General features: G+C 39.2%; 1 protein-coding gene across 12 annotated transcripts in view; it reads left to right on the forward strand.

Annotated features, from left to right (window-relative positions):
• LOC109079587 (ELKS/Rab6-interacting/CAST family member 1-like) overlaps positions 1-24,643 on the forward strand; it is a 202,909-nt gene that overhangs the window by 156,142 nt on the left and 22,124 nt on the right. For 10 of the 12 annotated variants that reach the window (XR_006154464.1, XM_042721731.1, XM_042721733.1 and 7 more), the window contains one exon: positions 6,792-6,890. Coding sequence is in view for 11 of the 12 variants with exons in the window: in XM_042721731.1 (XP_042577665.1) it covers positions 6,792-6,890 (99 nt within the window). In the remaining variant the exon portion in view is untranslated. Of the gene's footprint in view, positions 1-6,791; positions 6,891-8,519; positions 8,586-24,643 lie in introns of all 12 variants that reach the window. The other 2 variants (XM_042721740.1, XM_042721743.1) reach the window with 1 other exon arrangement.

Here is a 24,643-nt window from a genome sequence, read left to right on the forward strand (position 1 = left end):
TTCATATTTTCTACCTGGTTTGGTGGGTTTTTAGTTTTTTTTTTTTTTTTTTTTTTTTTTTGTCAGAGTTTGAAACTGGTGCATGGAAATAGGAAGACAGTTTGGACAGGAAACTCAAGGATTGGCATGCAGATTATTGGGGTGAAGAACAATGGCCTAGTGGTTTTTGCAAGGACTCCGATACACTGAGCTACAGTATGATGCTTGTGAGGGAAATGTGAATTTATGTTTTAGTTCGGCTTCAATTGTCATACTCATTGTGCACTTTAACAATCCAAACACTGGGGTGGACAGATGTTTGTTGTAACTGCGGCAAACGTGCTTTACCTTAACATGCTTGGATGCATATTTTACTTCCATTTACTTTTTATTTATCTGTTTATTTATTTTTAATTATAATACAGGCTTCATGATATTCACTTGACAGTTTATTTGTGCTGAACTCATTATACATATTTATTTTTTCCTTTGCCTTTTCTGGACTCTCCCATACACATCAAGTCTGCATTAAAAGGATAGTGCAACCAAAAATACAAATGTTAATTTACTCACCCTCAAGCTGTCCAAGATGTTGGTGAGGTTTTTTTTATAGAACAGTAAAGATTTTAGCTGAAACCTTGGTATTTGGTGATTCATTAAATCAAAAAGTAAAAAAAAAAAAATAAAAATGTCAATGACTGCCGTCACTCTGAGAGTCAAAAGAAGCATATCAAGGCAATGCAAAATTAATACCCATGGCTCCTGGTGATATAGTGAGGTCTTATGAAGTGAAACGATCAGTTTGTGCAAGAAACTGAAAATTATTTACAACATTATTACCTGTAATCCATAGCCTTTAGGCAAACGGGGAAGTCTGATTCTTTTCTGTGACCTGGTTCAAATGTTCGGTTTCTTGCACAGACAGATCGTTTAATCTGTTTATTACAATCATTACTCAGTATAATAAAAAGTTTAGGAGTCATGCCTGTTCCAAAGACGAAACATGATTTGAAATACTAAATGCTGCCCCGTCTATTACGCAATTTTTAAAATATAGTAGTCATTATGTTATTATTGTGATTGAGTAATTTGACACATTAAATATGTGCAATTGAAAACCCAGGACTCTCATATTCAAAGTCTGCTGCTCTGCCCACTGAGCTGTCCAGGCTGTCCATTGGTTTAAGCTACTGCTTTCCATTCCAAGGAAACCTTGACGTGTGATGATTGTCAACTCAGATGTAGCTTTAAGTTGGGGATGTCATATATCTGGCAACTCTTCCAGTCCTCTTCCAGCATTTCCAAGCAGTGAGTCTATGCTCATTCAATCAGAACGTTTAAGTCTTGCCAGTATAATTCAATCTTTGCAGTGTGTATGCACAATATTATGTTTTCTTTATGTCAGAAACGTGGCAAGGCATGGAAAGGTAGGATAGAGAGGAAGCAGATTGAGGTTGTGAACTCCAGAGGTCACGGGGTGCCATGGAAAGGTCACTTCACTCTGGAGGAGTAGGAAAGGCTCTCGTTATGTTGTTTCACTTCCGTGACCCCAATTATGAGCTCGACAAAAAGGCCTTTGAAATCGCACTGAATTCAGAGCAACGATAGAGAATCATGAGTCAGCGCTTTTACGAATTTTTAATTTTTCTCCCCTTTTTGGCAGCGCGTCAGCATTTCTGAGTCGCAATAGACTGGGGGAGGGTGGAAGGGGCGAGAGAAATGATAATGGTGCAGAAGTAGAATAATTGTGAAAATGATTAGATTAAGTGAGCAAATGAGCTCTCCAGTTGGGACGGAAACCAAAGAATTGAGGTCAGCATTCCTGACAATTATCATAAGAGCAGAGAGAGAGAAAGTGAATGTGAGGGAGAATGAGAGGAAAAATCCAAACAAGCAATCAAGGTATGCAGGGAAAAAAAGATGGAAATGCTAAGACGGATAAGGGAAGTAGAAAGAACAGGAAAGTGTGGCACTTAGAAGCATTCCAGCTTCGTGCTTTTAGATGTTTTGTGCTGGTGGCAGTAACTTGAGCAGTTGTATTGCGTCTTTGTAAACGGTGCAGCACGCTCAAGCAATGGGGCTCAGTGTGTGTGTCCCCCATCCGCTCGGCTTTATCAGGTCCATATCACTGCCTGTAGCTGAAGGAATTTTGAGGAAAGTGAGGTCCTGGAACAAGGGGGAAAGTAGAGAAGCAGAGCCCCATGTGCTGGATTCCTGATCCCCAACACACACACACAACCGTTCCCTTGCCATAAGCCACTCAGACAGGGATCTGGTTTCATGGTAAATTTTATTACACATGGATGTAAGGGGCTCCTACAATTAGGGAGGGCTTCTTAACAGGGTCTTGCTTATCCGTCGTCTTGTTAGCCTGCTAGCTTGAACGTTTTGTTCTCCCATTTTACATTCCTGCCCAATCTCCCCTTTTCCCCCCGTGTCCAGTACCTTCCATTCCAATTCGAGCCTGCTTTCTCCACCACCATCTCCTCTGTCTTCCAGCACCGGCCACCATTCCTTTCTTCTTTGCTTTATGGCTCACATATGAGCTGTTAAGTTCGGAGTGTGCCTCCCTGTTCCGTAGCCATCTGGGATCGGCTCTTCAGAACCCCTCCGGCCCTTTGAGGAGATCCGGTTTCCACGAATGCTCACCCGCACCTCCCTCTTTCCTCACATATATACACAAACACCTCCCTGTGGACCCCTCGACATCTTCGAGATTCCTTCCTCCTTGCCTTCCATTGTCTGTGTTTTTGAAAGCACGTCTGCGGATTGCGTGAAGTTTGGATGTTCTGCCAAAGTAAATCCAGGAGGTATAGTGGCTCCTACTAATGTAGGGTACATGATGTCATTGGCTAGATCATGGACAAGGGTCGAAGGGCACACATGGACATTTGTAGCAATTTGTCTCCTCTCTCTCGTTCTCCCCTCTGGTGTGAGTTTATCTCCTGGCGGAGGGCCTCTTCCGCTTGGAGAGTGGCAACTGTATAACACCCCTCACCTGTTTTCAAAACAAAGACATGAGCTTGAGCATTTTTGAAAATCATCTCCTTGTTTTCATTCTTAGTAAGTTAGAGTGGGTCAGCCTGAGGGGGAGGTAGAGGGAACTCTGCATAGTGATGTTTAAGTAACTCTGGCATGTTTTAGGAAAATTATGGCAGATTTGCAGTATTGCCTCATAAATCATTTTATTAACCCTGAGAAGGTTTCTCAGTTTGACTGAATGAAAAATGATATGCTTTCTTACTGTGGAACCCAAACGGAGATGTTTGGAAGAATATTCACGTCGCTTTTTTACGTACTTGCTGTCAAGTTTGAAAAAGCCCTACAAAATGAGTCCAAACCGCTATAATACAAGTCTTCTGAAATCATTCAGTAACTTTTGACTGAATTCCAAAGGCTCATCATAAAATCATTTCATTCCAAACCTGTATGACTTTTTTTTTTCTGTGGAACACAAGAAAAGCATTTTTTGATGTCTTTGTTTTTTGGGTTTTGAACCCTGTTGACTTTCATTTTTGTGGACAAACATCCCTCAAAATATCTTCTTTTGCATTCTGCAGAAGAAAGAAAGTCATACAGATTTAGTACACCATGAAGGTGAGTGAATGTTTTGGTTGAGCTGTTCCATGAGTCAGTCACAATGTTAAAAAACAAGATTGCGCCCCAGTGCACATATATACACACTTGTTCGATTGTACAGACCTATGAGCAAAGATTTCCCCAGTGCAGTTCAAAAAACATTTTATGAGTCCCTGCGCCCCACTAAACTCGGTCGGTATCGAAAACCACTTCACTCGTGACCCGGCAAATAAGCAAATACCACCTCCCCCTCGTTCTCTCTTTTGCTTTGCAAATGAGTTTCTTGCTCTCCAGTGCCCAGATTCATCTGTAGGTGCTCTGTGGCCCCCAAACCCTGAAATCTTACAGCTTTAAGGCAAACTGTTTGTCTTTACTGTTTTTTTGTTTTTTTTTTAGTACACGTTTCTTTTTTCCAATTTTTCAGAAGAGGAAATGAACAACGCATGTTCATGCTGGGTAAACCATGTATGCCTAATGTCAGCGGAGTTGACTGAATCATTTCCCCCCCCCTCTTCTACATTTGATAACGTTTATGTTTTCTGTAGGTCTGTACCAGGATTTACATGCTACAAGCTGGAGAGCTTAAGCCTGACTTTCTGAACCCGCGCCCTGAATCCTTCGCACTAACCCACTGAGCATGTGGAACAAATTGTCTCGAATGGGGTATATTCTTCCTCATGGGGTAGTGACAGTTGATCTAAAATGTTGCATTTTTTTTCCAGGGGCTATAATGGCTCCCCCTTGTAGCTTCTCGGGCTCCAGCCGCCTTCTCCATGTTGACTGCTGCCTTCTGTGGGGCAGAGTGAAAAACTGAGAGGTTGTTGAGTACAAGGTGTCTAAGAGCTGCTCAGAGGTTGTTTGTTCAACATTTTTATTTAACCCCTGACTAAGTGGCTTGTTAACAGGTAAAGATCGAGTCGTGCCTACACAAGAAATCAAGGCAACCAGAGGCATCGTGCCTTGTGGGTATAATGTTGATGTCTGTTTTCTGTGCTTTCTCATGTCGTTTCAAATGTATATGACTTTGTTTCTTCTGTTGAGCACAGGAGAACATGTTTTGAAGAATGTTTCAATTGTTTTTGTTCATATATATAAAGTCACTGGGGTCCAAAAGAACATTGAACCCCTTTGACTTTCAAAGTATGACCAAAAAAAGCATTTCATTTTAAAGTCCACCCAAAAATTTCATTCTTACATTGAACAGGCACAAAAAAAAGAAAAAGAACCAAACAGTTGTTGGTCCCCATTGACTTCCATAGTAGGGAAAGAAATATTATGGAAGTCAATAGGGACCATCAACTGTTTGATTGCCAGCATTCTTCAAAATATCTTCTTTTGTGTTTAACAGAAGAAAGAAACTCTTTCTGGTTAGAAACTACATAAGGAATGACAATATTTTTTTATTTTTAGGTGAACTATCTCTTTAAAAAATTCTGTTGTTACATCTAGTAAATCACACCATACAGGTTTAGAATGTCATGAGGTTGCATATTTAATGACACAGTTTTAATTTTAGTGTGGGCTATCCCTTTAAGACTAATTCTTACCTAGGCCACTTGTGTTGACATAATTCTAACCCAAACATGCACAATGGCTGGTCTATCTGGACCATTTAAACCCACGGCCGCCCGGTGGTTGGTTAGCATTGTTTATTACTGTAACAGAGGGCAGGATAGGAGAGAAAAATTGCGAGTGCGGGAGGTGGAGGGAAGAGGGTGAGAAAACCAAACAGAAGGAGCCCAACCATCACATTCTGGTCAGGGAGAAGCCGGGAAACAAGCCGAAGAATCCAGAAGGGCAGGGTGTGGGTCCGCTTTCGTTCGAACATAATGTCTTATTGATTAATTTCAGCACTGTGTGGTGATGGAGTCAATTGTGATGGTATGCTTGCCAAAAGTAATCAAGTGCGTTTTTCCTTACTCCTGCCATAGATGTTGATTCAAATTAGCTTTATTTTAATAAAAACTGTGAATGATGTCTGAAAAGACTTCACTGCATTGATCCCAACTCGTTTGCAGAGACATTTCACCCAAAAATGACATTTCTGTTATTACTGACACAACCTCATGTTCCAAATGTCAATTTCTAAAGTAAAACTAAAAAAAAATTGTTGTCAAGAATGTTTATGCTGCTCTTTTGCATAAATTGGAAGCAGTATTGTGACCACTCCAAACACCCCAGCAATCACATAAAAAAACAAAAAACACTCTGAAGAGAGGTGGTCAAGCTCTAAAAAAGCAAGTACCTTAAAAATGATCCAAACAAATTGTGTTAAATTTTTGATTTGTTTTGAAGCCACACATACTGTAAGCTTTGTGTGAGTAGGAGACCAAAAAGTAACTGAAACTGTAACTGAAAAGTAACTGGACTTGTCATCTGTCCCCACATCCCATTAACTTTCGCATATATTCAGCTGGTTCTCTTCATTCAAAAGTGTAAATACCCTTTAAAGCTACAGCAGCGTAAAATGATAACAGTTTTAATTTTGGTGAATTAAAACAGTAAACTAAAGAAAATATAAGGTCTTCAAAATAAGATCTAAGAAAGCTTCTATTGCACAAATGATCTGGCGGGTATTTGTAAATTTTACATGCTGGGTTCAAACTCATGCCGCCCATATGAACACCACAGCTTAATGCGTCAAAGCATGTACGCTCTGCCTCGTCTTCTACAAATTAGTGAATTTCTAATCTAAGAGGTGCGCAGACACGAAAACCTTGGGGCGCTTGTTAAATCTGTGCAATGGTTTGAGCATGTGGAGGCTTGAATCTGTATCAAGCAGGGAGGTGAGTGTGCATATGTTGTTTATATTTGAGAGAAGCTGGTGTTTTGTTCTCTATTCTCTACATCTCGGCTCTTCTCTCACTGTCTCTGTTATTGCTTTTTCACACCCTTCTCCTCTGGGTTTAAAAGATCTCCGTCGCTCACTTTCCCCCTCCTCGCTCAAATCCATTCCAGCTGAAACTTGCGTGAATACGCTGTGATCCCCCTCTTGCTGTAGGGCTCGAAGTAATACTCTGTCTATCAAAAAGAATATCAGAATCACTTCTTATAATGCTTGTAATTGAATTCATACAGATAAAATTTCCACTCCTAACAGCATGGGCTGAGATGGAGATTTGATAACTCGAGCCCCAAGACTACCAGGCTTAGAGTCAGACTGGGCTCAAGTGTGGGTGTGAGTGTGTGTGTGTATTTTGGCTGTAGTTTACAATGAGCTGTATCTTTTACAGACGCAGAACCGTATGAAGTTAATGGCTGATAACTATGAGGATGACCACCTCAAGGCCTCCAATTCTGACCAGAGCAATCACAAACCCTCTCCGGATCAGGTGAGCCAATCAGAGTACACCTTACAGGACCACTTTGTTCATTCTTTGTTTTATTTCGTCAATAGGGTTTACTGATTGATCATACTTAGGGTTGATTTAAACAAACCCTTAACCCTAAACTTAAGTCCCATGCCATTTGTGCAAAGAAAATACGAATTTTACCTTAAATTCAGTATTCCTAAATGAATGGACTTATTTTTCACATTAATTTTCACATTACCAAAAAATGGGTTGTTATTTCTTTTTATTTCTTTTTTTTTTAATCTGATTTACCCCTAAAGACCATATCCTGATTTATAAAAAAGCCATTATAACCAAACATAAACAACAGGAAATTACATATTTCATATCGAATAAGGCACAGCATCCTCAGCTCCAATTTGTGTATTATTTCATATTGGGTCACTAAAAAAAATAGAAGCTCACGTTTTCTCATTCATGAATGTGCGCGCGCACACATCCCTGAGTGTTTTTCTTGGAATAGTTCTGGCACACCGGATGATTCTGGAAGATTTAACTGGCTTTGTTCTTTGTTGCTTTTAAACGTTGAATTCCTTTGCCTTAAGCCTCTCTCCTCTGGATGGCTGTCCAACAGGAATTAGTTCATAAGGAGAGAAAGAGGAAAGAATTGACATGATAAAGGATGAATAGAGAATGAAATTCAAAGAGAAGGGACAGCCTGTTGCATTCTTCTGTCCCAGCTCTCCCAGGAAGCACAAATCCTACTGGTTGTTATGACATGACTTGATGCGCTAAACGCAGTGTGTCATACCTGTCCTTGGACTCCTGGTGTAATCCAGTTCAAGCGCTACATCCTAATTCACTTGCTGAAAGAAACCCATCATTCAGCAACACTCCACCCTCGACACATATCCTGGTATTCCCAACCACATGTATGTTAGAGCTCACTGGAACTCCATCTACACACTCAGTCTCCCACGCACACACAGAAATCTGCTATAAAGCTATCCCAGGGTCTCTCCCCCATTGCAAACCCCTTTCATTGTCTTTCTCGATTGCCAAGAAAACACTTAGCTCACATTTTCCTGTGATCTTCATTTCTCACTTATATATTTCCAACTCAAATAAGAACACCCTCACACATCAACACCTGAGCCCGCTCCAAACCTCCCCGATCGCACTGTTATCACCTAAACATGCCGACTGCAGAGCTGGGACCGACAGGGACCTCAGACGGTATTCATTGCAGGTATTTTCCACAGCCATCCAGGACAGACGGGGTAGAGGCCACGTGTGTTACTCATTTCAAGCTCATACTGCTATGGTTTCAATTCTTGTTGCAGCATAGCCGCCCCTTTTTTGGGCGAAGCCAGTTGCTTTTAATGCTGTTTCACTTTGGTTCAACGGCTAACTAATCACCCTTAACCCTCTGTTGAGAGATGGAGAAATTAATGGGAACGTAGTGTCTTGCTCTTATTTATGACATTCAGTTTTTTTTTTTCACTCCATGGGAAAAACTCACTGCTGCTCCAGTGTTTGTCAAAGGGAAAATTGGTCACTTAACATGAAATTTCAGTGCAATAAATGACCTGCTCTCACCCACTAATAACTTCTTTCTTTAATCCCATGCTGCCTTGGATTAAACCTGCTCACATTTTCCACCAATAGGACGATGAGGAGGGCATCTGGGCATAGCCAATCACATGCCCTCTCCCAGCCATTTTGTTCAGAAGGGTGAGAAATCTGTAAATGGGGAATGACGCACTTCTTCTGTATTTCATCATGTGTTAACTGTCTTTGAGTGTGCTTATTTTTTTCTTCTCCAACACTTTCCAGTTCATCCTTCCATTTCTTTCTTCTTTTGGTCTTTTTTCCCCTCTGTCATTGTTCTCATGTCCTGTGATTTTTCTTTCATTCTGTCTGTTTCTTTTCTGCCTCATTTTAGCATATATATTGGTGCTGATTATTTAATTATTTTTAAATATGACTTGCAGATATCATTCACAGAACAGGTTGTCCGAATGTAAAGTGACGCATGTCAAACATTTTTCCTTGCATTTTTTTTTCTCCCACGTTTTCCCATTATCCCCACAAAAATAGGTCGCAGGTCTTTTCTGATTTGGTCAGTGGAGAAGAATAATGTTAAATACAAACAATAAACTAAAAACAAATATAAAATAAAAATACCAGAAGCATTTGTAGTTAGTAAATTTCAATTATTTATTATTTTATTTAACATTAAATGACATAAAAGAAAAAAAAAGAAAAGGCTGCAGAAGCATTTGGATTTTTATTTTGTATTTTTTTATAATATATATATTTTTTTAAATGTATTATTACAAAAAAAAATTTGTTTGGACTATTAAATGTATTGGTGTTTAGGACCAAATCAAAAAAGACCTGTATGTTGTGTTTTCAAAATTTATATATTTGTCACATCTATTATCATAATTTTATTGTCTGGCCAGTGCAGTTCTTTTTTAATATAATTACATTTAAATGCTTAATTTATAAGACCATTTTAGCTTTGTACAATAAACAATTTTGGTCCTATGATGGGTTGCCACTTCTAATATAAAATCTTGGTCCTAAAGCCAAAAATGCTGAGAAGTACTGGGTTGCATAGTGTTTTTATGAATAAATCTCTGTAGCTTAAGACTTTAAAATCACTTTGATTTCGATAAATGACTCAAGCAGCTATTGAATTGACACATCCTTTCCCATCTATTCGGGATTCCTTCCCTCCACCTTTATTATTTTACACAGACAGCCAAGGAACAAATCGACCCTTCTGCCTTGTGACTGCTCTGGTCTTTTCCTGTCTTTTCCCTCCAAAAAATCAACAACATTCTCATATTTGCTTCTACGCTGACAGTTTTGATGGATGGTTTTGAGGAAACAGATAGACCGTAGAATACACATGAGCTGCACATGTTCAATCCATAGGACACATGCACAACCGCTTGCGTTCTCCCATCAGAGCCATTGCCCCATGCCCATGGTGATGCTAAATGCCATGTGGCGTTTTGACTGTAATTAATTAACAGGTCACTCCCCATCGATGCAGCCCGCAGATAACACATGTCCATCGCACGAACAGTCGCACGCAGTAAAGCGAATATACTGCGAGTGCAATTAGGCGTAGCGCAGCGCTGGAGAACAGAGTGGAATTGTGTGAGCTGTGGGCCGAGTGTCTCAGCAGTGTGAAGGGAGGGTTTTAATCCGAACAGCTGCCCACATACACTGAGTCCTATTTCAGGCAACTAATGGGCCCCTTTCGCTAATGTTTTTGCTTCGTTTGCAGTTCTTAACATCTGAGCCGGCATGATACATTTCGAGGAATAATTCTGATCATCCACTGCACCCACGTTGCCAAACCGTACATGTAACCATAACATTAAAGTTGCTCTTTGTGTATCATATGACCATGTAAAACTTGTAATGGCATTTAGCAGGGGAGATCAAGACCCCAAGGCCCCTGAATGTATTAAGGCTCACATAAAGGCCAGCCGTGTTTTCTGAACCGTGTTCTCGGGGCAAGGAACTGCAGTCGTACATACAAGCGCATGATTAGAGAGGGTAATAATCTCAACATGACTCTGATCTCCTTCATGTTGAATTGTGGGTGGTCGAGGCCTATTTAATTGCTCGCCGTTTGGCACGATAACCCACCGCAACCCTGGAATCGGTTTCGGCTATGATGAAACGCAGTCAGTTTTAATATGACTGTGTGGTGCATCGCTAGGTGTGTATTTACAGATGCTCTCTGGCCCTTGACTCTGTTTTGTGGTGTTGTTCTTTAGGGGTTTGCATTGTCTCCTCCGGCTTTGTGGATAATTGATGCATGTCTGCTTTTGTTGTCCTCTTCCATCATTCTAGTGTCACTGTGTGATGATGTGTGTGGTTTTTCAGTGTTCCAGAGTTCTGGAAATTAACACCCAAGAGTGAGGAAGCTTGAAACTTTTAGAGTTATTCCTGTTTCGATAACAGAATATTTGTAAGCTCTGCCTTAGCTTCAAATGTCAGGAGGACTGACAGAGCATCAACCCTTTTGAAGTAACTTGTCTTCTTGTCTGTTTGTCCTCTTGAATTGATTTTGAAAAGATTGCTTCTCAGTCTGAGCCTGGATGTCTGAAGGAAGTGGGGGAAATGTGATGTCCACTACAAAATTGACTGTATCATGGGGCTAAAATGATTCCTTGAGTAACTCGAATGCAAAAAATGATCAAGGCCTTGAGGCTTTGTTTAGTCCATTTACTGTAGCTACACAGGACACTGTGTTTCCCCACAGACCATTGTTACTGACGCACAACCCGATAAACGCTGGACATAAGAACGTAAATCAATATGGTGGCTAGTTATGATGTCCTTAAGTTAGCTATATTTTGTTAAAGACTAAGCACCATTCATGTTGATTGTCTTATTCTCTCTCTGTGACACACACACACTCACCATACAGTTATGCATAAAAATACCACAGAAAGAATGTTAGTCAATATCACACGAAGAAAAAAGCTAAATTAAATAGTGTAAATAGGCCTACATCTAAATGCCTCTTCAGATGCAGCTTCTGTGTTTCCTCTGCATCGCAAAGATGAATTTTGTTGATACTGATATCATTTGTTTGGTAACAGCCCAAATGTCTTATTATTCTAATTCACTGATTAAATATAAAAATTTAAATCTTATTCAAATTCTTAAATTTATAAATCCAAAAAAAAAAAAAAAAGCTTTATAAAGGTCATAAAGCCCATAAAATGTAAAAATCAATTTTAACTTATTGAAACAGTACACAGAATATGAAGGATATCAAAATAAAGTTTCATACACACACACACCAGTAGACATTCAAGGAGGGTTTATTTTCCAAATAACTCTAATTTCATGTTGCATAAAAATGCGTTTAGAAATTGTGTATGGACTCTTGTTCTTTTTCCAAGTTACCTTCCTGTCCACTGATTTTTCCTCTTACAAAAGCCACAAAGCCTTCCAAGAAGACCACAAAGGCTTTTGTCATGCTTGAGCTTTAGTTAGGCTGAACCTTGAAAGTTAAGATTCACGACATAAATGCAATGTTTAGGTATTATTATTTTTATTATTATTATTTTGATTTTATGCCTTAATTTTAGGTTGTAATCTTTACCTTTTTTGAAATTGTGAAATATTTTTTTTATATATATATATATATATATTTTTTATTTTTATTATTTTTTTATTTTATTTTTTATTGATATTTGTATTTGCATTTTAAATGTAATTTGGCAATTAAATGCATTAAATGGATTTATTTTTAATGTTAAGAAATGTATGCAATTTCAACAGTAAAAATATTTATTTTTCTAAAAAGTAAACAAATTAGTTGTTTATTTTAAGAGACCTATCTTATTTTCTCTTGTATATCTAGTATTGCTCTTTAATAAAGAAAAATTACTTCTTATTCAATTACTCAATTAATCGATGGAATAATCAGTAGCATACTCGATTATTAAAATAATCGATAGCTACAGCCCTACTGTATTATTTCATTTTCTGTGAAAACTGTAAGGCCCAGAACCGGATGTGATACATCCTTGTGAGCGAGAAATGTCAACCATTTATTTCCATCCTAACCAAAAACAGGAAAAATCCACAACTTTTTTTTCCTGTGCTGCATCTGCCACACTAAATTGTTCATTCTTCCTTTCTTTTGTCACAAGTTTGTTTTCAAAGTGACTCACATACAACACGATGCCAGAGCGGGTGTTAGCACGTGGAGCAGAAAAGTAATGAAGACTCCATTGTCGTGTCACCTCTATTTGACGACCTTAGACATTACTAACCATTTGGACGGTGTGATTCCATGGAAAACTGTGAAACAGAGTTTGGCAATCGCCCGCATATTCCAGGGGTCAGTGGGTACCCGTCCCGCTGGAGCAACTAAGGTGTAACCTCTGCTGAACCCGTCCCATGAGCGCAACCACCCACCATTTGCCCACATTATTAAAACTGTCCCGCCCCTCAGTGAGAGAACAGAGACCTCGTTGCTGACTTGGTTTTATTTTTTTTCTTTCGGCTCAAAAATGGCTCAGTGGTCAGAGGGGGAAAATTTCAACAGCTCTGTTTTAGTCATTAATATGAACCCAAAATGCATGTTTGCTTTCTTATTTGCCTTTGTACTTGCATTGTTTATTCCAGCTTGACTTTTTTCTTTCTGTCAGTTCCAACTGATTCCAGTCCAAATATTTATAATTAGATTAAAATGGGAAACATGTGGCGTCGAGGGAAGTTGCAGGGGGTCGTTGTTGAAACCTTCCCACTTCCATATGATTTCAATATAAAACTGGCCTCTGGCTCCATTCGCCTGGTGCAGACAGGAGGGTAGACAGTGGTGGGGCCCTCACTCAGTCTGGGGGACTTCGTTTGGCAGAGCACAAACTTGGGGTTTCTGCGGAGCCCCTGAACCATGCTGCCCCACTTCCTGTACCATGAAACTGAGATCTACATCCCTGGAACAGAAGAGAGTCACTGTACCCCAAATGGCTCAATCAGTCACTCTCTGAGAGGAATCGCTTCTCAGTCTGTCAGAGTAAGAGCATGCCATAGGAAATGAGGAAATAGGGTGTCATTGGAAACATACCCTAGCTCCTTACAAGGAGGTCGGAGGTCATTTGACGGATGGCCGTTGCTCACAGTGTCTCGGGAGAGGCTAGTAGAGCGAAATGACTCTGAGCCAATCAAGCGTGCGACAGATATCAACCAGTCGGTCCCAGCAGCACGCATGCGGCGGGTTTTATCTGACCTCGTAATCGGAGCCTCTTGCTCGGCTTGATGAGAGGCCGATGACTGCCCTTGGACACGAGATGAATAGCTGTAGTTCTGCAGTGGCTACATTTGAATAGGCCAATCGGAAGAGAGTTGAGACGGCGGCATCTAAGCACTGAGATGATGTCATGAAGGATGAGCTCACCTATAAGAGCTCATATAGGAGTGTGTTGAATCTCTCCTCTGTCAAGGCTTCTGGCTCAACGTTCTCTGTTGGATCCTGAGAGAGACTCTGCTTAGCATCAGCCGGATAGGCGATGACTTCCCCCGCCACCTCTGGTTTTCACGGAGTATGTCAATATATGTATTTTCCTGAGAGGAATTCTGAGCTGGCTCGGGTGGAGAAGGTACGTGTTTGGGGAGGTTAAGTTCGCTAGTCATATCAGAAGTTATCTCAACACGTTCCTTTTCTCACGATTTCCAGTCCAGCTATTAATAGTCCTGCAGTTTGGATTTTATCGGCCTTGTGGCACAACATTTGTTCGTTTTTGAAGATACAAAGGTGCCGCTTTTGATGTACGCTTTTTTCCTTCGTTCTTTATGTTCCCTCTCTCTTCTCTTTCTCTCTCTCAGGCATAACGTTGCTTTTTTTGGGCAGTTTCGTTTGCCCAGTCTTGCTTCACTGCCTGACTGTCCTGCTTTTTAAGGCCTCAGCAAACCACACGTCTTGGCCTGCTCTCCCAGGATGCATCACTCAAGAAAAATACATTTTAATGGCGCATCCATGTTTCTGGTTTCCCTCTTGGAACTAGGCAACCCAAGGACATACTGGCCAGCTGGGTTCTGCTTGCCTGGTCTATTTCAGAGGGTAAACTAGGAAAATAGACTAAAGATGTCAATCGAACCACAGCATTTCTAGTGAATGCTGAATGATAAAAACCCTGTTTTTTGTTTTCGCCCCACCATGTCATCAGTTCTCCCTTCTGAATCTTGAAATTGATTTTAGGCTGTCATTAATTGGTGGGTGCTGGCGATAATAAAAGTATGAATTTCTGTTGTTGACCTCAGAATTACCAAATGACTGTGAACAATCCTATCAAAACAAATAATCGAGCGACTCCACCCTCCTTAAACCCGCTGAACCCAGCATGGCCACGATTTCTGCGCAAGCTGCTGAAACAGTAAAGTTCGAGGCTCATTGTGGTAGGGATTATGTGGTCGGAACGTTTTGGCCCCCTGGTCCAGGGCGCCATTTCTGGATGTGTTAACGGGCGGACGTGGGAGCCCTACCCTGGGCGCTGTGCCCGTTGGTTTCCCTCTCCAGGTTAGGAGGGGAAAGTACTCGTAATATTACTCAGTAATGGTCCATGACCATGAGCAGTGGAAAATCCTTGTGACTTTAGATTGTCTGCTAACTGATAACGCAATTGTCTGAGCGTTTCCCACTCCAGAGAAATACTGAAAGGAATGGATATATTAAAAGGGCAAGTTCCATGCATGTTAACAATGCTCATTGGAAAACAATGCATCTGGAACTGGTGCTGTCTTTGGTTATGCGATATTTCCCTGGGATTCATCACTGGAAACGTGTTGATTTGTTCACTTCTAGATTGTTCTTGTTTTTGCTAGGGCTGCTTAGACATGTTGCATCCTAATCTCCGCCCGCTGAATGTTAGCTTCCTCCCTGCGGCATGTCAATAGGCCTTAATGCTTTCCAGAGCTGTGGATGGGGGGCCTGGAGCAGGTTGAGCCCTCCTGGCCCCCCTGCGGACACCACTGCTCTGATTTAAGGCTGATAGGAAAGAGCTGGCTCAGATTCTGCACCCAGTCTAAGCTGTCCAACAACCACCTTAAATCTCCCAGTTCATTTAGCACTTAACCAGCCGTGGACGGAATGAGCACTGGAGACCGGACGTGTGGAAACTGCAGCGCTGCTCCCTCTCCTTTTATTTCTTCCTCCTTTGCTGCTTCTTTCTTTTTGTCTCTTCCGCCACAGTCTGTTTCCATTTACCTAGCCCTCCAATTAAGCCCAAATTGAGGGCCTAGAACTACCTCTATTATCAGTCAATAAAAAGGCCAAAACCTACAGGTGAACATGTTACACATATGTGTAGAGATATCTTACCAAACAGGACACAAGTACACATGTGAAATTAGTGCTAGGCGGAGCGATGGTGTATACTGAAAAAATATAAAATATGTAGAGATAACATGTATGAAAAGAGTAGAGATACCACATATCCACAATGTGATTTCTTTTTTAAAATATCGATTCGATTATGTGAACAATTTAGTTTAAATGTATCGTGCGTACTTTTTCAAGTCTTTTATATTTAAAGTGGGTATTAAAATAACATTATAAGAATACATGCATTAGTTTATTGTACATGGTATGTTTTTTAATATTTAAAATGTAATGATTTAATATAAAACATTTAATTGTTTATTATAAAATCCTAAATAATATTCTATTGCAAATTAAATAGATATAAATCATTATATTCAGGGTTATTATAGTTAACTAAAACTAAAACTAAAACTAAAATACAAAGAAAACCATTTTCATTACTTGAAATAGAGCAAATATTAACTGAAAAAATAATAATAATTAAAAAGAAAAAAAAAAAGTTTAAGCTTTTTTACTAGCCAACATTCCTTGTTTTAGTTTCAATATGATGCAATTTCAAGTTTTCCTTTCTCTTTGGAGTGTTACAAGCTGTTCATGAATAGATAAGATCCCTAAAGTTGCAAAGACTAAAGTCTCAAACCCGAAGAGATAATTCTTTATAAAAGTTAAGACTCGTCCACACCCTCCTAAAATGCCTTGTTTAAACACGCCCCCACGTCTACGTCAAGATGTGGGAAGATTTACATAATACTGCCCAAATGTTCAAAGAAAGAAAGAAGGCGTAACCTTTGATTCTCGCTGACGCGGTTTCGTTGTGAAAGTGAAAATACTTTGGCCTTCCAAAAGAGGACACAACTAGAAATCAGTGGTTAAGTTGTATTTACAACACTGTTCCAGAACAGTTCAACAGTGTGCAGTGCATTTTATGGAGGACTGTTCCTGACTCTGATCCTGGGGGAGTAGACTACAATGCCGGCTCTTCTGACTCACAGTCTGTAAGTATGTTTACATTTGCCACTGATGATTCAAACGCAAGTTTTGAGCAGTGTAGAGTAGCGCTTGTTGTTTGTAATTTCTCCGATCACAAATGCAGACATGGTTTTATGTTTACACGACGCGATTCAATGCAACGCATTAAAACACAATGTAAGTCATTATAATTTGTAATTATGTCCCAACTGGATGCAACAAATGGCTCGTTTGTAATGGGTTTATAAAAACAACGCAACAATAATGTACAGTATGTGGAAAATGTGTTTTTTTTTACCTTAAACCGCATAAACACATTGCATTACACCAAATTATATTATATTATATTATATTATATTATATTATATTATATTATATTATATTATAATATATTATATTATATTATATTATAATTTTGTGTCACACCGTCTAGGCCTATGTGAACGTGTGTCAATTTCTCTTTGAACCACTGAGCTGTTGACATACTTCCTCCACACCTAAATTATTCCTGTCTCTGAGGACCAGGTGTGATAGCAGAGGATTGTGTATTTCTTACCTCTGAGCCAAAGGGAGTCTGTTAGAGCCATCTCTCCCAACTCTAACACCCTTGAACCCAGCTAGAGCCCCATTCTCAGTCTTTCTGTTTCCTCTGCCCCCCATCTTTACATGCGTAGCGGCGTAAGTCTTCTGGTGTTGAGTGCTACACAGGGAAACCCTTTGACCTCAGGATGTGGTTCTCCTTAGATCTCTCCATCCACAGCTGTTCTCAAAACTCCTTCTCTTGTGGAGCTCTGACAGTAAGACGAGAGTTATCCCAAAAGTTGGGGCTGTTTGTGAACATGAGGCCATGGGGATCTCTCTGCAACAAAACTGCTCCAATCACTTATAATACCTGGAGAAAGCTATCTGTTAGCATTCCCATTTGTCATAACAGCAGTTGCTCGGCTATCCAGGCAAACCTTGATTCCTCAAGGCATAAAACTGTAGCAGAAGAGACTGAATTTGGTCAAACAACAAAAATAATGCAAACAGCAGAAAGCCTTTTAAGAACTCAGATGAAAGAAGCCATTAAAGAAACAGATTCAAGTCAAAGGTCTTCCTTGCATGGTAAGTTTAAAGTCAAATGTGACACATTTATGGTTAAGATTTAATTTTCCCGTCCATGGTTTTCAGAGCTCCCTGTAGTTATGCTCAGATCTGGCTTTAAGTCATTAACTTGTCTGGTTTGCCCTCACAGTGGGGTAGATGTTCTGGAACTTTGCTACATGTTCACCCCTTCCTCTGCTTTCTCTTCAACACACCCATTTAATGATGCCCCTCAACCTCGGTTTGAAGAGGTCAAGACCTCCTTTCACCCCAACACCCCTCACCTTCAGGGTGACGACCCCCACGGCCACTGCTCCCACCTCCTGGAGTGAAACTACAACCCACGCGACAGCTTTACTTCCCTTTTCCAGAGGGCTAATTTAATTTTGGCAGTTTTGAGTCTTTTTTGCTCATTACGCACAAACACACAATGAATGGAATGCCGTCCCTAGACGCCAGCCTTCATGGTCTGTTTAAATGGCGCTATGATGGTGACACTGGGAGTTACTTGGTGTAAGAATTCCCTCCGTCCTTCTCCAGAGTCAACAGTAACCTGCCCTGGCTTTTTGTCCAGCTTTCCCCCACCCAGTGCTATTAAAGACCTGCTTATTCTATTAGGCAGAGACTGGGAGAGCTTTGGCATGTAAGTCAACACTCATAAACCACCACCCCCCCCCAAGGTATAAATCTAATGGCATTTATATAAAAACCTGCATAAATAAGTGACGAGGCTCTAAGTTCATAAAAAGCTACAGCAACGGAGCCCTGACATGCATAAATCTTGCATCTCTTAAAACATGATTGCTGTTGTGGTTTTGTAGCTTATGAGAAAGAAAAAGACATTGTAGGACCATTTTTGTAATTGACTTCATCCAATATATATATATATATATGTATATATATATATATATATATATGTATATATATTATATTTACTTTTTTGAATCAAATTGATTTTTTTTCTTTATTTATTTAGCTATTTATTTTAAATATTTTAATTAATATTTTTGCTATAAAATATATACGTATATATCTTTGTTACTTTTTACTTTTTTGAATCAAATTGATTTTTTTTCTTTTTGTTTTTTACTTGATATTTTAGTCGATATATGAAGTGATGTTTTTTAATCTAGTTAATAAAAAAAATTAAATATGCAATTTTGTATATCTTTTTATTACTTTGTAATAAAAAGATACACAAAATTGCATATTTAATTTTTAAATAGAATTAGAAATATATATATTTTTTTCCTACATTTATTTAGCTATTTATTTTAAATATTTTAATTAATATTTTTGCTATAAAATATATTTTTTACTTTTTTGAATCTTTTTTGAATTTTGAATTTTTTTTTCTTTTTCTTTTTTGCTTGATATTTTAGTCGATATATGAAGTGTTTTTTTTAATCTAGTTAATAAAAAAAATTAAATATGCAATTTTGTATATATTTTTATTACTTTGTACTTTTGTTTCAAGAACAAATAGAAAATGTCTTTAATTTTTACTTATTTTATTAGATTAATTATAATAATAATTAATTTATAATAATTCCTTACATTTATATAGTGTTTTTCTAAGCACTCAAAGCGCATTACATAATTAAATGCAATGTATAATACTTTGTATTGCATTACTATTAATATTTTTTAATGAATGTTTTAATTTTATTTATTTTTTATCTATACTTTTTAAATTTTTTGTATTTTATATTGCTTGAGCAAATGATAGAATTATAAGACTCTGGTATGTGTGTGTGTGTGTGTGCGCACATCAGGGGTCTACTGAGATATATTGAGAGTTGTGGATGGAGGCATTGCTTTCAGTTGCTTATGAAATGACAGTATGGAACGACAGACCGACTCACCTGCTCTTAATCTGCCGTCCGGATCTGATCTCAGCATTTGGAGTACATATGTTTCTGTCTGTTTGCTTTGAGGAGGTATGCGTGCATCTCTTCGCCCCCTTATCCTGTATTTGACAGTCATTATTTTCTCATGTCACTGTTTTTTTTTTTTTGCATGGCATGGAGGTGATTTATCTCTTTCTTGAAAAGGGCATTACGACAGCAGGCCCACCGTCCTTGTCAGTGTCTCGCAGGTTTGAAGCTTTGCAGTCCCTCCTTATCTTTATCCCCTTAACACTCATGGACGCGTAGCGCAGCGAGACTGAAAGAGGATAGCCCAATAAAACTCTCAGCCACGGGAAAGGATGTGCGCCAGGGCCTGGCTACTGTGAGAGAGGCCCACGATCTGCAGATCCTCCCCCACCCGGGTGAGCTGCTCCGAGCTGGGCCTCCTGTGCCACCCGGCCTCCGGAATCTTTGAGGAAGGAGCCAGTGGCTTGTCTCTGATGGACCGCCTGACTGACAGCATTGATCCAGGCTCCTGCCTCTCAGTGTGGGTATCGAATGGCGCCCGATGAGCTGATAGGTGATAAATGAGAGAGGGAGAATGTCAAGGAGGCCGGTCATTGTAGAGGGGTCTGACTTCTCTTTCCCCCTGCTCTTTTTGAGGAGGGGTTCTCAAGTTATGACAGTGCCAGGTAGGAGTAGGTATGCAACACACCGCAGCATCTGTTGAAGACAGCTTCTTTTAGAGGGGATATAATGAAAGAGAGCAGACGGACAGATTCCTCAGTGAACCTTTTGCGAACGCTGGTCTTTAGGCGGGAGCTGGAGTGTGAAGTTCAAAAAGGTGATCAATGTGGCAAAGAGCAAGAGAAAAGACAAGGGGTTTTGTGGTCAATACACACAGACTGTTAATATTTTTGTCCTTAGAGGGTCAGTAGAGCATCCCAGGAGTCCTGACTCCGATTTTCTCTGTCACATCAATGGACATTCATTGCAAGTGATTGCGCTTTTTTTGTGTGTGTGAGGACACACTTAACAGTGTCCTTAGTTGAGTGTATTTTCAGTGACATTGTGAGAACCTGGGGGTGGGTGAAATGAACAATTTCCTTAACACTTTATAACCAATTCTCACTATTAACTAGTTGCTTATTACCATGATTATTATTAACATACTAGCTGAATATTAGTATATATATAAAGCACAAATTCTGCATGACCATATTCTACATCCCTAATCCTGACCAATACCTAAACTTAACAACTACCTTACTAACTAATAATAAGCAGCAAATTAGGAGTTAATTAAGGCAAAAGCCATAGTTAATGATTTGTTAATGGTGAGAATTGGTCCTTAAAATAATCTGACCACAATTTCTTATGACATTAGATATTTTAAATTACAACAACAGTATATATAAAAAAACAGTTGTTTTTGCATTTGTACAGTTGTTTGTACTTAACAACAGTTTACTGTACACAACATATCACACACAATTTATGGAAATGTAACCATTAAAAACACTAAGAAAAAGTTTATTTTTTCTTAATATTTTTTAATTGAAATTGAACCACAAATTGTTTTGCAATTTTATATTTTTATCAACTTTTTATATTTTAATTTTATTGTATATTTTAATATAAAAAATGTTTTTATTCACTTTTTTTATTTAATGGAAGCAAATAATCTGCCGTCATTATTTTAACATACAAGATTGGAAATACTACTAATTATAAAAAAGTATTTTATTTACCACATTTAAAGCAGTTGAAAAATAGCCAATATATGCAGTTACATGTCTGTGGAAAAAAATAATTAACAAAATAAAAACAGAGATTGGATTACAAAATGTATTTATGTTCAATAATATGAAAATAAAATAAACAATATGCCTATGCTGACTTCTAAAGCCCAATATAAGCTCAGTAATCTAATAGTTTTAAATTGCCTCTATGTTAATTTGGGGGTTTTCCAGCTAATATTAATGTGATTAAAATTATGTGATTAAAATCCATTTCATTGATTAATTGACGTATCATGTAATTAATTTGATTAAAAAAATTAATTGGCAGACCTTCTCTTGGACATCATGTGAGGCATGATGGGTAAACAGGGCTCCACTCCCATTCATCGTGTGTGTCCAAAGCAAGACGAGACAAATGGCGCTTTGAGTGGAAAATTCCCCTGTTGTAAATCTGTCACCTGGGCATGATATTTTTTTCTGTTATTGTTGCATTATTTATGATCTCAGTCTACCACAGGACTTTAAAAAAAAAAAAAAACAGCAACACGGGCACAAGCCAAACAGTTATGACAGCACCCAGTTGACAGAAAACATCACCAGCTACGACAAGTCCGATGTTAGCGCTAGGCTAACTGTGGTCATCCTCAAAGCCTGATCACAACCCAACACATTTCTTGAATGTACCACTAACCTGATTCCAGGTAATGAAGCAAGATGACTGTTTATTTGCATTCTGTCACCAAAGAGGTGTTGATTAAGTAGTTAAAACCAAAGGGTGACGGATAGCGCCATGTTTGGGCATTTATCTACAGATGAGAACTGGAGTCCATTCATCCTTTCTAAGAGCAGATGGGTAGGAAGAGAAGGGAATAAACGTCAAATCCCATGTTGGGCCTTTTTAAAGCTTATTAGTGCACAGCATGCTTTAGTCAAGCATGTATGTAGCAAGTCTCTGTGTAATGGTGCACAGGTTTATGTGGTGCCATCTTTTTATTTGAACCAAAGACTATAGAATACCCAAGACATGTCACTCCTATAGTTCTGAATGGGGAAAAATGCAATGCTCAATATGGCCGCTCAATCGCAGGAAGCCCCGCCTTCTGAATGAAAGAGCCTATCGCTAATCGTTAAAGTCAGCGCGTCACTGCAGCTGCCGTTAAAAGCATCCCGGTTACAATAGAAACAGTCAGCGTTCTGAGACGTGCGCTCAGGACTGCGCATGTGCACTGGCTGATCGAGCCTGAATAATAAGCTTTTTATAACGCTCTTTGAGCAAAATAAACAACATTTATAAAAAATAAAAGTCGTGGCCTAGTGGTTAGAGTGTTTGACTCCTAACCCTATGGTTGTGGGTTTGAGTCTCGGGCCTCTAACACCACGACTGAGGTGCCCTTAAGCAAGTCACCGAACCCCCAACTACTCCCCAAATGGCTGCCCACTGCTCCAGGTGTGTGTTCTCGGTGTGTGTGTGTGTGCACTTTGGATGGGTTAAATGCAGAACACGAATTCTGAGTATGGGTCACCATACTTGGCTGTATGTCACATCACTTTCACTTATCACTTTTTATCAGATTTCTTTGGTGATTTCAAATATGAAATTTAATCGCAAGCCTAGTGAACAGTTTTGTAGAATTTGATGTTTCCCCATTCAAAGAGATAGGAGCTGCACTTGGATGCCCAAGAGGCATTTCAAAGATGGCCGCCGAGTGACATGACTTGTCTTAAAGGGACTTTGTTTTTTTGAGCATATCCATCTGGCCGTTCTGTCACAGTGGTTTAGAGGGCTTCTATCAGACCGCCTTTTTAAGGCCTCGTCCCTCTTTCTGTGGTTGCCAGTCAATCTGGAGGCCCCATATATCCTCCGCTTGGCTGAGATACAAGACCTGACAGAGAAACGGAAGGACGTATACAGCTGTTTCCGATCCGGCTTTGATACAACAGGCTCTGCCATTGGTCTGCCGTGTGTCACGTAGATAAATGTAGACTTTTTTTGTCACAGCTGATTCAACGGATGAATTCAACAGATGAATTCCTGCCTTATTATTCATTCACCATGAGGCAGGGGTTTGAGTTTTGGCACCCAAATGTGCCTTAGTAGGTTTTGGAGGCCAGGCCGCTCTAGACCATAGACTAACAAGAGCATGATGTAGGTCTGCTGCTCCGGTTCTATGCAGAGACCCAGTTTGCGTCCTCTAATTGGTTCCAGAGAACCTTCGGCCTGCTATAGCCTTTCTTTCTCTCTCGTAAGCTCTTCAACCTTGGTCTTCCTCCACCTTCTTCCATCTTGTTCTTTCACAGTTTTGTTTGATCGCGCTCCGCGGCCAGGGTCCACCCTAGAGATCCTTCATGGCCCCCGGCAAGCCAACGAAAACAGAATAACATTCTGCCCTGGAAAGATACAGATGGGGTTAATAAGAATTAATAAAGTGTGGGGACACAAATGTTCCTGCGAGCTCGGGCTGCTTCAGACCAGAGCAGACTACGTCCCTGTCTTTTCTTACATCTCTCTCATCACTCACCCTTTCTTTTTAGGCTCTGTTTCCTCTCCCCGCTTCTCGACAATCAGGTAACTGTATTTGCTTTTTGCTATTGAGCGATGAGGAGCGTTCCCAGAGCTCCCTAAGCCCTACTATGTTCTCAGCCCTTTTTGAGAAGGTATTTATAAGGGAACATTTCAATAGATCTTCTGCTGTCTTCTGTTGTATTTCAAAAGCATTGCAGCCCAAATCCAGCTTATGTAACATCTTGATTCGTATAAGAGAATGTGAAAGGAAAAGGCAAGCCTTGGTTTGAGACCTATTCTTTTGCTCAGCTTTGCATTATTGTGAAGAAGTTTTATCATTTTGTGTATATGACACTGGTGGCAGAAAATATCCGCTAACAAAATAATATAAAAGATTGTATTAGAATTTTTATTTCATATCAAGTCATTCAATCATAGTATATTTTTATTTTATTATTTAAAAAAATTCGTGCTCATTATTACATCAATATGGGCATACTATTTCATATATATTTATAATGTGTGTGTGTGTGTGTGTGTGTGTGTGTGTGTGTGTGTGTGTGTGTGTGTGTGTGTGTGACAATGAGATTTGCATTAATAGTTAATATAAATGTTTACTGTATACTAAATGCTTTATTTCATTGATTAATAATTTCGTTATATATATATATATACACACATATACATATACATATATATAAATTATATGACTTTTCATCAGTAAAGTTTGTATTCCATAATTCTTAACATGTGAAATTATATAATATTATATT

This window comes from Cyprinus carpio, chromosome B4, assembly GCF_018340385.1.
Source record: "Cyprinus carpio isolate SPL01 chromosome B4, ASM1834038v1, whole genome shotgun sequence".
Classification (NCBI taxonomy): domain Eukaryota; kingdom Metazoa; phylum Chordata; class Actinopteri; order Cypriniformes; family Cyprinidae; genus Cyprinus; species Cyprinus carpio.